Below are 17,092 nucleotides of genomic sequence, written 5' to 3' on the forward strand. Positions count from 1 at the left end.
AAAGCTTGGTACATCGTAGGAATGTACATGTACCACATACACTGATCAGATGCCTGGTAATTCAAGCCCTCTGACTTCAATTACCTGAAAATGCTGGGAGTAGATGCTAACCAGTGACGCATGTGACACACTGAGGAATGAAAATAGGGAACAAAAAAATGATTTCCAGGTAATGCTCTGCTATTTGTACATTAGTAAACTTGTGTAGGTGTGTGTGTGTGTGTGTGTGTGTGTGACGTAAAGCAAAGTGTTTCAGTTACAATGCATAATAAATTGAATGAACACCATTGACACTATCTTTAGTTAAGTAATGATAGGGTCTCTGATAGCACTTTTGCTGCTAAGGTATTGCATTATAGTGTACAAACGACAAACCTCACCTTGCTTAATAAGAGAGACTCCAACCCAAAGCACCTTCTGATCTGGAGATTCTCCCACCTGAACCCCTAGCAAATGGGAGACTCCAAACGATGCGCGCGAAGTCCCTTGGATCACTAGGGTTCTAGATGCTCTCTCGTGCTATCTCAGGCTTATTTTTCACCATACGATGGCATTAAGTAGGTAATAATTCAATGATTCAAATCATATATTTTGGCTTGATAAAACTTTATTTCATATATCATATGCAGACGCTATTCATGCATTTATATGAAATTGACTGGCATCTACAAAACCATACAAGTGGGAGAAACAGAGCCAGGGCGGGAGAAATTCAATCTCAAGCGGGAGAACGAGAGATTTTGCAAATATGGGCTTTCGGCAGTACTGTAAATCTCCCATCGAAAGCGGGAGAGTTGGAGTCTCTGTACTAAATAAAGGGTTTGACAAATTTTGCATTACTTAGTCTATTCACATACAGCTTATACATTATACTTCTAAAAGCATTGTTACAAAGTAGGTCCTAAGTATCAGACTATCAAACAAAAAGCAAAAAAAAAAAAAAAAAAATGCAGATAAATATATTGTACATGACACAAATGATGATCATTTCAGACTACTCATCAGTCCTTCTCACCACATTGCTATTAAACATATCTGCTGTGCAAAACAAAACAAAACAAAACAAAGCATTCAAATGCATAAATCAATGAAATACCAACTTACTTTGGAAATTTAGACTGAATCTGCTGAAGAGATTCTGCTGTTCCATCGCACGCTCCATCTGTAAAACTCTCTAAAATTTCATTATATTCTGCTAGTTTCATTTTGTTCCATCCAGGGTAGCTACTGGCTCAATGCAATCCAGTCAAGGCACCATTTAATCTGGAAAAAGAGAAAAACAGACAGTTTAAGACACAACAGTGATACTAAGAATATGATTTTTCACCAATCAGTAAATCTGACAATTCAAAATCAAATTTCATCTTATGAATATTATCATAGCCAAAGATACATGTACTTACACTAGCCTAGAAGCAATCTCTACAATCTTACAAGGCATAAACAGAGACTCCAACTCTCCCGTTTTCGACGGGAGATCTCCCGCCGAAAACTCATTTTTGCAAAATCTCCCGTTCTCCCGCTTGAGAGTTAATTTCTCCCGCCCTGGCTCTGTGTCTCCCGTTGGAAAGGATTTCTTACTTATTGCTATTGTATGTTGAAAAAATAAGCCTTAGATAGCACCAGAGAGCATCTAGAACCCTAGAAACTTGGCGCTTCGCACACATCAACTTGGAGTCTCCCGTTTACTAGGGGTTTCAGGCGGGAGAATCTCCAGATCAGAAGGTGCTTTTGGTTGGAGTCTCTGCATAAACCAAGACAATAAACAGTAAAAATTGACAACAGTTTTATTAATTTCAGTTGGCCATTCAGCCATTTAGTAAATGTGATACACTCATCAGTATGCAAATGATGCATAGGTCTTTGTGTCAATTGCAAATTGTGTGCATAAGGTAACTATGGAATGCTTAACCCATGAGGCAAAGCCGAGTGGGTTTAGGCTAAATTCCATAGTTACCGCATGCACACTATATTCTGACTGATGTACGAAAGGACATGTGCATCATCTGTGTTATAGAATGGGCGATTTTCTTGCCAAAAATCCATTTTCTATCATGTTACCCGATGACCAATTTACTGGACGCATTTTCTTTTGGCTTGCCATAGACAAGAGCCCGAAACTCACACATCCAGTATTTACTCGACGCATGATTTTTTAGCCAATAGGCTTCTCAAACCGAGTGCGTGAACGCTTGCCTAGTGCGCGAACCTTTGTTACAAGTGCGCGTACTCTTGCTACAAGTGCGCGATGACATGTTTACCAAGCTGTGACTCAGCATGCGGCCAGTACAAAATCAACACATAGTTCTCGACCAATGAGATCGCAGGATTCTTGCTACCCATTCTATAATATACAAATGATGCATGGGTCTGAGTGCATCAGTAGGAATTGTGCGCATAAGGTAACTATGGAATGCTTAATCCACAAGAAGCAGAGTGGGTTTAGGCTGAATTCTATTACTTACTACATGTGTACATGCATATTATTCCTACTGACTTACAAAAAGACACATACTGGATTACTGCATTTGCTTAATAAAGAAAGATGACAAATTTTGCCCAAAACCCATTAGACTGTTAGGTCCTGTTTTCCTTTGGGAGCAGTGATTCAAAAAAAATAATCAAAATATCACTTTTGATGCATATGTGTAGGTCAGTTGCATCACACAACATCCTACTATATAAAATTTTTGCAGTTAAGTCTAAAATATAATGAGATATCATTTTTTTTTTCTCATTAAACCATAAACTGTAGACGGTTTAGTCTGGAAACATTTTTACTATGACTACTGTTTACATTTTGTATATTTAACAGTACTTAACATCGATTATACTGGTTCAAATTTTTACATTGGTTGTTTCTATCCCTATTACTCACATTTTAGAAGTATTTTGAAGCACTAATGCTGGGTTTTTGTTTCATCTGCAAATGGTAAATTATGCCTTTAATCTTATTCTTGGCTTGCCATAGATATTACATGAAACCATGCCTCAGGAATTATTGATGCATGATTTTATTTATTCATTTATTTATTTTTTACTGATGCATGGCTAGCCATCTTTTGTCCAGTGCGCAAATGCTTGCCAAGTCTGCAAACTCTTTGTTACAAGTACGTATAACAATCTAACCCTCATATTTACTGTGTCTATCGCCAGTGGCAGTGTCAGTTATCAAGCATGATGCATGCTGCCAGTAAAAATTGATACATGGCTCTCGACCAATGAGACTGCAGGATTCTCTCAACCCATTCTAGAATCTACAGATTTCTACTATAGACCTTTATGTTTAATTGCTTGGAGTTTTAGATCTATCTTTAGAAAATATTGCCTGGCAACGGTTGGTAAAACTATAAATAAATTATGATCAGATCGACAGATGAATTTCTTTATTGATGAAGTGAACTTGCTCTGAGTCTGAGAATGTTGACCTAATCTATTCTACATCGAGTGGGGGGGGGGGGGGGGGGGGGCTACATGGGTTTAACATAGGGGGGTTGTGCATCTGGATATAAACCTTGCCATGCCAATGATTTATGTTGCTGCATACATGTACGTATGGTGACATCTACTATAGACAGAAAAATCCGTCTGTTCTGGAGGAGTCTATTATTTTTTTGATGTTATCGCTCTCCTCCGTAGACATAGATCGTAGGGGATTCCGTGAAGCCAGATGCAGTCTCCGCGGAACATATCCCCAACGACCAGATAATTTACGACAGACCGAGTTTCGGTCAAGGTGACATCCAATTAGGACATGATTTTATTTAGATGGAATCTATAAATCTAATTAAATTGGCCATGCGCATCTTCGCATGGGGCCGGGCAGGCTAACTACAATGTAGGCCCTAACCATCAATACACAGCCCTGTCTAACTTTTTTCTGCTGTCACTGACACTGCACTGCAAACTGCGGCAACGCGAACAGTGTAGGAGGAGCGCACCACCAGAGCTGTTTCACTGCATTGCTGCAAGCTGCAGCTGCAGTGAATGCTCATGATGCACAGGTAGTTTAACTGCGACGCCCAACGGCTGGCGGACCTCGACCAGGCCGGGTTACGCTATTCCGCGGTAGCTACCACGCGAACCGAAGATTGTAACTTTTATTTCAAGCCAAGTATCAAGTAAAACCCATCTTACCTACAGTAGCTTTGAGTGTAGTGGTAGACCACTTTCAGAATTCCGACACGTCCGACCCATACGACGTCCACGCACGTTAAACTTGGCTTTACATTCAGACACCTTCAATGTTTTTTTCACAGCCCTATAGTTTTGAATTGCCCTTCACATGCCAACACGCAAAAACAATCTAGAAGATCGCCTGAAAATAAGTCTAAGATAATAACATTGTATAGTACTATTTTAGCTTGACTAATTATATTCTAAATTTTATGATTGTTCCAAAATTTTGTTTTTGAAAAATATACTTATGCGATGAAATAAAATATTTAAACGACAAATAATTCTTATAAAAAGACAAAAAAAGTAAACATATAAATTTTTACAGAAATTCCCAGCGGTATCTAAATTGGCACGAGTGTGAAGAAATTCGCGGACGGCTCAAAAATATCCTCCGTAGTACATTGTACGGCCGTACGCGTGTATGTAACTGGTTAGACCGTGTCTTTCGAAATCACTGAATTGAGCATCTTGAGGTAAGACTCGTATAAGCATTTAATAATGAGTATCTTGGGTAATTGGGTAGGCTGTATTTTGCAATATTAACCCGCATGTATTGCTATACCATTCTAATTTGGTTAGGGTGTCAACAACTAGCTCAGGTAAGAGTGGAGAAGGTCAGCAGCAGGGGAGGGAGTGGTGAGTGTGTCGGTACGGTGCGTGCGTGGAGAAGCATATAAATTTATTTACAGAGCGTATCAAAAAAAAAAAGGTAATCCAACTTTGGAGGGCTGCCATTTCTTAATTGTCAGTAATGAAGAGCACAATGTTAGTTGTAAGGTAAGAGGAACTCTTCCTCTTTCCATTGATACCTAATTATGTTGACAATTGTCATGCATGACTGAGTACATGGACTTTAAAGACAGCAATGACAAATAAATCGCACTTTTTCCAAGTTTGCGTGTTGAGAAGGAACAATGCATGTCTGACTGTCGACTGCATGGATGAGATCTGTCAATGAAAATTGCCAAATAGGCCAGAATGTACGAATGTAAGTTTGTGTTCAGGTTTTGTGTTTAGGGTTTGTGTTTAGGTTTTCTCCTAACATTTTATGGTTCATAACCTTTAACATGGCCTTTTGTCCGAAAACTTGGTTGCTCCCATTACCCACAAAGCAAAGGCCAACCCACACAATCCATTTTTCTCTGTTCATATTCAACACACATAGGCCTAGCTCCCAGTGGCAAACCATGTCTTGAATATGAAGAGATTAAAATGGATAGGCCCTAATGGTTTCGCCTTAATGGGAAGGACCAAATATCGACAACATGGCCATGTTGAAGGTTATGAATCATAAAATGTTCAAAGAAACACTAAAATACAGATCTGCACTCGTGCAGGCTGGCCTGATGGTTTGACCACTCTCATTGACAGATCTCATCCATGCAGTCAGACATGCACTGTTTCTGCACAATAACACGCACACTTGGAAAAAGTGCAATTTGTCATTGTTGTCTTTAAAGTCCATGTGCTCGGTCATGCATGACAATTGTCAACATAATTAGGTATCAATAGAAAGAGGAAGAGTTCCTCTTTCCTTACAACTACTGTAACATTGTCCTCTTCATAACTGACAATTAAGAAATGGCAGCCCTCCAAAGTTGGATTATCTTTTTTTTTTTTATATGCTCTGTAGAACCTCACAGTAGTTCTGTGGGAGAAGTTACTAACAGTTACACGACGTAGCGAGCGCGACTGGGCTGTGTACTCGTATAGTTTCCGTATACCGCATACAGTCTACACAACAGAACACTCACTGACACTGGTCACTGCTGCTGCAGACATGACGGATTGACGGGGCCGTGGCGTGAGCGCTCCGCTCCTTGTAGAAATTCTAACGCATTAGTGGTAAATTACCTAAATTTACACTGTTATTGTTGTTGTTGTTGTTATTTGAATTTATTTGGCGTTTATCATTCCTCAAGGAATATTTACACCAAATCTACGTTCATAAAATTACTTTAAATTTTCAAATTTTACCCTATATTATTTTCATTTTATTGAAAATAATTCAAAATAATGTATTATATCAAATAAATCTCCCTCACTGGCCTCGGTTCGAGCTGCCCAATCAACGATCGTATTTTCTGGCCAGCCCGACTCAATACCTTTAGCAGACTTCTCAGCAAAGAGGGGCCGTGATTGGTTGTCCGCCTGCCTAACCTTGTAGGCCATACACGAGAGGGGCTCGATCGATACTCATGATTAATCTGTTCGCGTTCGGGCTAGTCTACTGTCTAGTCGCAGGTAGACACAGTAAATTTACTGTAGTAGTTACACCATACAGGCACCAGGATTCGATTTGCGATAGTAACGTTAGCTCTAATACTAGAAATATCTAGTATGACCATAAGTGGTCAGACCAGACACGTTGTGGGACCGGACTAAAAATTTACTTCCACAAACACAATAAAATCCCATAAAATAAGCATAAAATACAATGGCTTTTGAATAGATATTTTATACCAATTTTTGAGGTAATTTCTCTCAAGCAAAATTCGGCAATTTGTTTCATAATTTGTCAACCAGAAGAAGCGCGCAATATTCTATCACATGCGCGATGTGAAACTTGTGCGCGTGTTTGAGTCAGAAACAACAAACTTCAGTGTTAATCCATTCCCATAGACAATACACGGAGGCTGGCTACAACGTTCAAAATATATTTGCAAGGGTTTCAGTTAAGTTCTCTAATTAAAACAAAAATTGATTTTGTTCGCTTTGCTTTGGAAGAACTGTTAAGTAGGGCCTATCATTTTCAGAACCTCATCATTGTGTATTGGAATATTTTTATTGAGAATGGCAATGTGAAAAATTCATCTAAATCTCAACTCCGGGTACACACCCCCCCCCCCCCCCCCCCATCATAATAGGCACTAACTTATATTGTTTGTAACGTTAGAAGTATTAAGTCCTCGGCCTTTCTGCTGATCCCTTGCACTTTCATAATTTCTCTTTTTGTCCCCGCCGAACGAGTTCGAGCAGGGGACTATGAAACGGGCTCCGTACGTGTTTGTGTCCGTGCTAACGAGAGTATACTTGTGTGGCTAGGAGAACAATAGTGCACAATAGATGGCCTTTATTCCATCAGGCTTGTGTGGCTAAAATTTTTGCTTGTGTGTCTATTTTAACAAAAGGGAGAACAAAGGGGTAGACACACAAGCATATCACCGTGAGGTCGTCCGTGTGTGTGTCCGTGTGTCCGTGTGTGATCAAAATCTTCAATATGCTACTTCTCTGTCATTTATGAGCCAATTTTGATTCTGTTTGCTTTATATGATAGCACTATGTGGGAGCTTTGAAACTTCTACACAGAATTTCAGTTGTGACCTTTGACCTTGACCTTTGACCTATATTGTACATTTTCCTACAAAATGCTACTCCTTCGCCATTTCTAACCCGATTTCGATTCCGTTTGCTTTATGTGATGGCACTAGTTGAGGGCTTCAAAACTTCTACACAGAATTTTGACCTTTGACTTCTTTGACCTTTGACCTTGATTTTTTGACCTGTATTGTACATTTTGCTACAAAATGCTACTCCTTCGCCATTTCTAACCCGATTTCGATTCCGCTCGCTTTATGTGATGGCACTAGGTGAGGGCTTCAAAACTTCTACACAGAATTTTGACCTTTGACTTCTTTGACCTTTGACCTTGATTTTTGACCTATATTGTACATTGGCTACAAAATGCTACTCCTTCACCATTTCTAACCCGATTTTGATTCTGTTTGCTTTATGTGATGGCGATACGTAAGGGCTTCAAAACTTCTTCATAGAATTTTGACCTTTGACCTTGATTTTTGACCTGTATTGTACATTTTGCTACAAAATGCTACTCCTTCGCCATTTCTAACCCGATTTCGATTCCGTTTGCTTTATGTGATGGCACTAGCTGAGGGCTTCAAAACTTCTTCACAGAATTTTGACCTTTGACTTCTTTGACCTTTGACCTTGATTTTTTGCCTATATTAATCTGATACAGCATTATCCAGCTTCTCTGTCTGTATGGATATGTGAAGTATACACTTGTGTGGCTATATCCAACCACTCAGGCCATGGCTACAGCGACGTGTGTGACTGGATAGTAAAGACATACGCGTGTGGTTGTATACCAAGTCCAAGGTACACTCAGGCCCGGCGATATGGTGCAACTCTGCGATAAGAGGCCAAAGCTTTTGAATTCGTAACGGTCATCGAAGCACTGTGCGAAGTGAAAGACAAAAAAATCTCGAAAGTTCACCTCCTCGTATCTCCCTTTTTTTACCACCAAATCCCTTGAAACTTCACACTGTTGTATCTAATATGGATATATCATTCTTCATATATGATTTTTTTTTGTGAAAATGCTGATGTATCTTTCGAGATATGTGTATTTTTCTGTTTGAGTTGACTGTGGGAAAGGGTTACGATTATTTCCCAACACAAGTCTGCGCCAGCATGAATATGCATTTGATTAACATATTGCTAGTCTGTATACTCCAGACTCACTACCTGCGAAGTTTTGTGTTTGCGCAATTAGTAGTTAGGTGAAAATCAGGGCAAAAAGACAACTGAATTTAAGAGAAAATACTGGACATGCACAACTAGATAATCCTCCTGCGCATGCGTTCTCTACTGGCCAACACACGCTTAGCCAATCAGCAGTGTCAGGTTCGGCGCACGGTGACAGGGTTCGGTTTTCGGTCCACAGGGTGGTACGTGGGTGAGAGACGAACCCTACAATGCACTTCAACTGTTTCATGCAGCACGAAAACTGATACATCGGACTGCGTACTGCTTACGCTATGGATTTTACGTGGGTCACAAGTGACTGTGATCTGGATTTTTTCCTGACATAATCGCGCGCCAAAGGATACAGAAAAGATATTTGGAACACAGTATGGATATACTACCATAAGTCATACATGTATACCGAAGTTTCATTTTTGGGCAATGAAGGAAAATGTGAGAAAATAACACTTGTTTAGAGACCAAATTTTCTGTTTTGGAAGCTAAGTTTCCAGGGCTTGTGCCGAAAGGGTGGGTTGGGTGGTGGCGCGTCGCGTTAATGGGAACACCACCCTTCGTCCAAAGCCCCCCCGGTTTTGCCGAAAGGGTGCGTTGGGAGCGTTGGGTCGCGTCGCGTTGACTGGAACCCCACCCTTCGTCCAAAGCCCCCCCGGTTTTGCCGAAAGGGTGCGTTGGTACTTTTTCTCATGTAATATTAAAAGACGAGTTTTGAATTTATATTTAACCTTCAAACAACCATTTCAAAGAGGCTATCGTCCGGATCGGTTTACACTCTATTACCACTTGGTCTACAGCCAGTTGGTCTAATAGGCTGTTTGATATCAGTTGGTCTAATAACCAGTTGGTCTAGTCATCATTTTGTCCAATTACTGTTTGGTGTAATTGTTATTTGATTTAATTACTATTTGGTCTACATTTGGTCTACTATTTCGTCTAATAATAGACATTCGGTCTATTTTTGGTCTAACACCAGTTTATATCATCAAATACCGATTTGGTCTATTATGAGTTGGTCTAATTCCATTTCGTCTAATCATCAAATGGTCTAAAATGAAACCAAATTTGTCCAATATAAATTTGGTGTACACATTAATTTTGGTCCATTGCCCAGTTGGTCTAGCCTCTGTCTATCATCATTTAATCTACACCCATTTAGTCTAATAACCATTGATCGTATTGTCATTTGGTCTAATAGCCAGCCTCCTGGTCTAATCAGGTACCATTTGGTCCATAATCGTTTCGTCTATATGACCAAATGGGCTATTTTTTTTTTTTTTTTTGGGGGGGGGGGGGTTCTACGACTACGGACTACCCTCTGACCCTGCATTGAGGGAGAAAACAGATGTTCATACATATGAAATAAGATTAGGGTAAAGTTTAGGGTCCCTCGCCCCTCCCCCATGGTGCCAGACCAACTGGCTGTAGACCAAGTGGTAATAGAGTGTAAACCGATCCGGACGATAGCCTCTTTGAAATGGTTGTTTGAAGGTTAAATATAAATTCAAAACTCGTCTTTTAATATTACATGAGAAAAAGTACCAACGCACCCTTTCGGCAAAACCGGGGGGGCTTTGGACGAAGGGTGGGGTTCCAGTCAACGCGACGCGACCCAACGCTCCCAACGCACCCTTTCGGCAAAACCGGGGGGGCTTTGGACGAAGGGTGGTGTTCCCATTAACGCGACGCGCCATCACCCAACCCACCCTTTCGGCACAAGCCAGTTTCGACGTTATTTTCACAGGTTTATCCTCAATAAAACCCAAAATAACTACATGTAACATTGCCAGACACAGAGAATAGTTTCTCCTTCAATTTGCTGTACATAGATTTAATCATTTGACGGCTTCTGAGGTGAGATATTGCAACTGTCCTGCAACACTTCCCCAGTGGTTTTGCATACGCAAGCTGTTTACATTATGCAAATGAGGCTTTGAAGTCATATGCTTTTGGCGAATAAATTGCACCGTATCGCCGCGCCTGCGCTGCCTATGTTAAAACCGTGATCATGATTGTTTTACGGGTAACTGATGTGTTGTGTATACGACAGATCTGGTTTAGACACCATGCGAAGGACTCGACCCCTCTCACGCTCCAGCTCTCAAGATTCTCCCGTGACTGACAATGAGAGGGACATCCTGTGGGGGGATTCCCCACCTGCCAGAAGAGTATGTCTCCCTACAACTCCAGGTACGTATCTAGATATGCAGTAGTGACTGACATATTGGGTGTCGCCTTTGTTGTGTGTATGTGACCTGAAATCATTCCCCCATTAGTGGAGATCTTAATATTACATTTTGGGGAACCTTTCAGAGCAAAAAAAAAATCCATTGATCAGGATGGCAAATGATGTATTAAAAAAGAGAAAGAAGAAGTTACTACATGTACTAAATATAATAACACAAGTAACAGAGATGCAATCTGTTACTTTGTTGCTGGAATTTGTACTGTTTTTTTTTTTTTTTTTTTTTTGTTTTGTTTTGCCAGGTATACTTTTCATAAAAATACTGTCTTTCCCAAATTGCATTACTACATGTCAATTGCAGGAGAGGTAAAAATGCTGCTTTTCCACCAAAAATATGCCTTTTGACCCTTAGAATACTGCAATTCTGTTTACAGGATTGGCATCCATGAAGTAGACATAACCTTTTCTGTACTGTTTTCTCACAGGGAGAAGAATCACAAGGTCTCACGCTGCAGAGCAAGACCTGGCTGACCTCATTGACTGTGTGCATCCAAAGGTATGGAGTTTAAGATTCTGCATGAATGAAACAGCCTTTTTGCTCTTCCTAAGGATGAAGATATAGACGATGAATTTTTCCACTTTGTGTGTGTGTGTGTGTGTGTGTGTGTGTGTGTGTGTGTGTGTTCAGTGAGCTTGTGCAAATTATGTATATCATATCTGAAAAGGTCTTTTTTTAATAGAACAGAGGCCTGTTTTATCAAAAGATATAATCGATTTTAAATTTCCTTAACACACAGGCTGCCATAGACTTATGATAGAAATCAACTTTAATTATAATCAATTTTAACTCTTCATAAAACAGGGCCCTGATGTCTTCCTTACTGATTGTATGTAAGATTGACAACTTTGATTTATGCTCTTGGACATATTTCCCTTGGACTGCCCTAGGACCTGTAAATGTTACAATTTTTCTCATGTTATTGTTGTTGTTGTTTGTTTCCAGGAAGATTGCCATCCTTTGTGTCACTTTTTATAATCAAATAATTATGGTAAATAGTAATACCTTAACCAGTTTTTGACACTAACTTTTTTCCCAGGTGGCCCAAAAGGACTACAAATTTGATGGCCCCAGTGGAAATGTAGCTGCCCAAAATAAAAGGGAACAAAACGATCCTTTTTGAATCTTAGTTGCCCAATCGGGCCATCAGAAAATAGCTGTTTTTGTAATTTGATGGCCAGACATCAGTTTTGAGTGTCCTGAACCATCGAGCCACAGCTATGTCAAGCTCTGCCTTACCTAAGTTGCTGCTTCATGTTTGTCTGCAATGATGCTGTTTCTCTTCCAAATGACAGGAAAACAAAGAGTCAAACACCCCTCCACTCCTTGGACTTTGGATGAAGAACAGGCAAGAGCCTGGCTCATCAGGAAAGAAGAGACATAGACCGACCAGGTAAATTATATTCAGGTCATTTGCATGAAGTTACTCTATACTATTGAAATACCCTTTCAACAGACAATGACATTTTTTGTAAGTGTATTTCAACAATGAAAAAAAAAAAAAAAAGCAAATGATAACAAATCCAAGGGCCTGAATTCACGAGAGTGGTACAATTGAAACCATGGTTTAAACTTTGGATAATTTGCATGGAGCGCCAAGTGTCGCATGGCCTATTTCGTTACGAAATGTTGTCGTTTCGTTACAACGAAATGAACATTTCATCAATGAAATGGTTTTTTCGACTACGAAATGACTGACTTCATAATGAAGTAGGCCACATGACACTTGGCGCTCAAGACAAATTGTCCATGGTTTGAACCATGGTTTCAATTGTACCACCTTTGTGAATTCGGGCCAAGGAGTCTAAGGCTATGTTTACTCTCAAACCAGGAAGTCTGTGTTGTGCACATACATACATCTGACTAAGAGCTCCATCAAGAGCTCATTGTAGCGATAGGTAAGGAATGAGGCGAAAATGTAATTTCTCTCTGGTTATCCCAATTGTATTTACAAAACATCAAATAGGCCAACCAGGAGAACGAACGGAAGGAAGCTCTCGAGGACTGGACTGGACAAAGGTGTACTGAACGACCTCAAGATTTTGAAAGAGTGGACGGGTAACCTCACTGCTGCCATTGAGGAAGCCGCCAAGCACCAGGAGAAGGTCGATGGAGGCGGAGACAGAGGAACAGAAGAACTGGTGGAGCCAGAAAGGTTGCCAGATCCCATGGACTGTGATGACGTGCAACTCCCCGAGGAGAGTGGCTGTAAAGGAGCAAGATTGGAGGACGGCAAGCCAAGTAGTTTGAGTCACTCCATCACGGATGACCTGTGGGGAAACGATGACTGGCTTGATGACGATTCCATCATCAGGATAGCCACTCAGGTGGAAAATGAGGCTCTGACCCAACAGAAGCAACAGCAGGAACACTCCAACCGTAGGACCTCGGATGAGGCCGATGTAATATCTCCATCTCAGACTCTGGCAAACTCAAGAACGGCGGGCAAGACTAGTGAGTGGGGTCGTCAGGGCCCCCAGCAGTCATGCAAGACATTTTCCTTTAATCCACAAAACTTGTCAACAAACTCATCCAGCAACATGAGTAGGGTCATTACAAGAAACATGAGTGGTAATCGCTCTCAAGTCACAAATCAAACGGGAAAGCAGCACTTGCATGCGAGCTCACATCCTCAAAAGACCATGAGAAGAACATCTCCAACCATCCAAACGTTGCCTTTTGACACTAAAAGGACAGCTGAAAAGTCAGTTTTGAAAACCAGCAGTGCAAACATCAAAATGTCAAAGCAAGCACCCATGATGCAAAAAAGAGACAGCCATTCTCTTCCGAACAGGCCATTGTGTAGGAGCAGCCCAAAACCTTCAAGCGTTGTTAGGAATTCTGCAGTCCCGTCTATCGTGGGGACTGCAGGCCAAGCGAAAGCAGCATCAAAGGAGAAGCCAAGCATCGATGACAGCCTTGATGATTTGTTTGGAGACAACAGTCTTCCCGACGACATGCTGCTGGCTCTCCTGGACAATGATTCTGACTTTGAAGAGTGCAGCAAAAAGGTCACAGCTCCTGCCCCGAACAGCAGCAGTGCCAACAAGCTGAGTGGTGTGCATGTAGCATCGTCAACATCAGCATCATCAACATCATCAGCAGCGTTACCAACGTCAGCATGGACTCAAACATGCAATAAAACGGTAACATCTTCATCTGTGTCGTGGGCAGCATCCAGGCACACTTCCTCAGGAAGAGGAACAGCGAAGCACTGTGCTAAGAGTCCTCCAGCCAGGCAGTCCACACAGGCCGCCGGTCAACCCACTGGCCAGCCCACACTGCGTTCATCGTCCAGGGCCACAAGATCGTCTGACCGCTTGTCCTCTCGCCTCCCCGAGGCCGTGGACCAACCTGCACAGCAGAAGCAGCTAGCATTGTCATTGCCTGAGATGTCCTGTGCAGAATCTCACAATGAAAGGAGGAGTCTCTCCCAACCTGTCACACCATCAGCAAAGAAAGGTACACCTCTATTTGATTTTCCATTTGGTCCCCCCCCCAAAAAAAAAAAAAAAATCAAGGTGTGAATTAGCATGAATCATCACTCCTTACTGATTAAGTATTGTATTGTTTTCTATGTAGCTGTAGAGTTGCTCTGTTTTGCAGTTAATACCTTTTCATGAATTTAGACACTTGCATCTCTGCTTGATCTGGACATATCATGAGGCAGGGTCAAATAACATCCTTGAAAGGAAGGTAATACCTCTGTAAAATATTGGAAATCATGTATTTCATTAGTATTATACAACTGGGTAGAAATTCTATGTGAATGACTTAATGAAAATGTATGTCTATTTCAAGGTCTCCATGATGTACAGATGTTTAATTACAAGGCACTTAATTACTTAAGGTACTTAATTACAAGGCACTGTTTTCTTGTTAGAGTGTCTTTACTTATGGACCGGTTTGCATCTCCCCATTTACTGTGGATACTAAAATGGTTAAAACACTTTGTGTATGTGCCCACAGACAATGAACATCAGCTTGTAAATGACAAATTGTAGATGTGCCCTTATTACACTGTCTTGCATGCTTGTTTCTGTGTCTGCAGACCACATTCACTTACAGAGATTCTGCAGTCAGCAAGAGATTGAGCAGAAGCGACAAGCAGCACTTGCCAAGAGAAAGCAGCGCCACAACAAACCATTTGTCTGATGCGACCATCGATACAGCTTGGTGAAGGTACGGTCTACAGAAGCCCTGCTGTATGAGGTCCTCACTGCTGTAGTTACGTTCCGGAGGTTCCAGCAGAGCTAACACAACCAAGCGTAGTCGTTTTCAAGATTGCCTATGTATTGTGGAGTGGTTGCAGCTATTGCAAGAAGTATTTGAAAACAGCTTTCATGCTGTGAAGTCTTTGTGTTCACATGGAGTGTGGTACAGGAGTGTACATGTGCCATGTTAGGCTAGAGAGTATTTTACTGGTCTAGGACACCAGCTGCACAGATGAAGACGTTATTGCAGTGTAAGGTGTAAGTCCACAATCTGTAGTTTGTTTTCCCCATGCCCACGCAGGAATTCACAATATAACACACACATGTGCAAATCAACAATTGTGCCAGCAAACGGCAGGTTAAATATGTCTGAAAATTACTTTGCATTGCATGCCTGCAGACAGATGACTGGTGCTTGCACACCAGTTTCAAAATTAAGAAATGTGCCAGCATTCATTTGTATCATTTTCTCTGCATTTTTTTTTTCTCATTCACAAGCCCCCACAAAGGGTAATTGTATGTTTTGCTTGTGATGATGAGAATGCTACATGCTCGAGGGAAACATTTGTGATGTGACATGTGCTGTTGTTTCCTGGGAGATATATATCTATTTAGTCTAATGCACACTGAGGAAACACTCTTTTGTGGAAATGCCACGGGCGAAATCATGTCTATTGATTGCATTGATCATTGCACGCTTTTTTTTTCAGAATATTTTGCTATGATATTTGCATCAATTTATATGAGAATTTTGGATTATTCTATTTCATAGTATGTTAGGAAGGAAGGTAGTATCTTCTATCGCCAAAACACTTGAATGGTGGTTAAAGTGGAGTAAATTTATTGGTAGTTATCTTATAGGTCATCCTTGTGATTATTTTGTAGCTGTTAGAAGAATGCTGAGCTTTACAGAGTAAAATTGTAGTGCATGTTTCCTGTTGATTTCCTACTTCCAAACAAAGAATTTCATTGGAATTTGCTGAGAGTTCTGCCTGGAGTAAAGGTAATGAGCATTGGTCAATTCTTTGCCTTTGCTGTCTTGTTGAGCAATTGAGAAACGTTGCCTGTAGTGTCTACAGGGAATGGTGTACAGAACATCATAGTGAGCATTGTATGTCATCAGGTTGTATGTGAAAGGGCACAGACACACAGACAAGCAGATAGACCCACACACACATGCACACAGACCCAGATAGACAGACACACCCACACACACTTACACATACACATACAAGCACTCAAACTGTTGAAATCTGGCTCTTCCTAGTCTTAACAAAGGAGAATGAAACCCAAATATGTGTGTGTGGATGGAGTGTATGCAGCATGATTAGTAGAACACACCAGTGAAAATTTAGTAAAATCAGACAATTTGTCAGAAGTTTAGTTTTGTTGCCACCATTGCTAAATGAGAAGACTATGTGTGGACAACAGTAATAAGAAAATGCAAAGAAAATCGTCATATTTTCACTTTTCTAGCATCGTGAAAGAGTTCTTGACTTGCCTCTGTCAGAAAGATATTGCCTTCTATGACATAAATGCATTGTATATATCCTCTCAAAAGTGAGAGATTGCTAGCTTTTTTCTGAGAGAGGGATACAATTTTTTTCTTTATTCCATCAACAAGGTTCTCAGTTGTGAATTGAACCTGATGTGAGATTGCCTTACAAGTCTCAATTTGTAAAATAGATGGCATATACAATAACTGATTGTATGGTGGTGGATATCTTTGATGGTGTATAATGCAAAAGCATGTTTAACTCAAGGAAATGTGTTACAATGACTGATTACTAATTTTATGGTAGTGGATATCTTTAAAAAAAAAAATTGCAATGTAAAAAGCACATTGCACAATTGGTTCTTTTCAAATCCTAAGTTTTGTTACACAGGATGAACTCAATAAGTTGTACTAGAACTTTTCACCTTTGTCTCTGAAGTATGATTGTCCACATGTAT

General features: G+C 40.6%; 2 protein-coding genes across 3 annotated transcripts in view; one reads left to right on the plus strand and one right to left on the minus strand.

Moving 5' to 3' along the window:
* The window catches only part of LOC140235216 (CDAN1-interacting nuclease 1-like), a 46,797-nt gene extending 42,616 nt beyond the window's left edge, over positions 1-4,181 (minus strand). The window contains exons 1-3 of one of the 2 annotated variants that reach the window (XM_072315251.1): positions 4,138-4,181; positions 1,105-1,263; positions 85-130 (exon numbers count right to left, since the gene is read on the minus strand). In XM_072315251.1, coding sequence (XP_072171352.1) covers positions 85-130; positions 1,105-1,205 — 147 coding nt within the window. In that variant the 5' untranslated portion in view covers positions 1,206-1,263; positions 4,138-4,181. Of the gene's footprint in view, positions 1-84; positions 131-380; positions 436-1,104; positions 1,264-4,137 lie in introns of those variants that run through there. The other variant, XM_072315258.1, reaches the window with a different exon arrangement.
* A 407-nt stretch (positions 4,182-4,588) lies between these two features.
* On the plus strand, positions 4,589-15,373 carry LOC140229191 (uncharacterized). Its single transcript, XM_072309463.1, has 6 exons — positions 4,589-4,652; positions 10,733-10,872; positions 11,353-11,423; positions 12,221-12,318; positions 12,892-14,387; positions 14,977-15,373. The coding sequence occupies exons 2-6, from the start codon at positions 10,749-10,751 to the stop codon at positions 15,078-15,080; spliced, it is 1,893 nt and encodes a 630-aa protein (XP_072165564.1). The 5' UTR covers positions 4,589-4,652; positions 10,733-10,748; the 3' UTR covers positions 15,081-15,373.
* The last annotated feature ends 1,719 nt before the right edge of the window (positions 15,374-17,092 follow it).

Source organism: Diadema setosum, chromosome 1, assembly GCF_964275005.1.
Source record: "Diadema setosum chromosome 1, eeDiaSeto1, whole genome shotgun sequence".
NCBI classification, from domain to species: domain Eukaryota; kingdom Metazoa; phylum Echinodermata; class Echinoidea; order Diadematoida; family Diadematidae; genus Diadema; species Diadema setosum.

Excerpts from the sequence above, each read along its gene's own strand:
- LOC140229191 (XM_072309463.1), top strand. The coding sequence starts at position 10,749 with ATGCGAAGGACTCGACCCCTCTCACGCTCCAGCTCTCAAGATTCTCCC. Across the intron at positions 10,873-11,352 it reads ATGTCTCCCTACAACTCCAG|GGAGAAGAATCACAAGGTCT; the intron begins GTACGTATCTAG and ends GTTTTCTCACAG. Across the intron at positions 12,319-12,891 it reads AAGAGACATAGACCGACCAG|GCCAACCAGGAGAACGAACG; the intron begins GTAAATTATATT and ends AACATCAAATAG.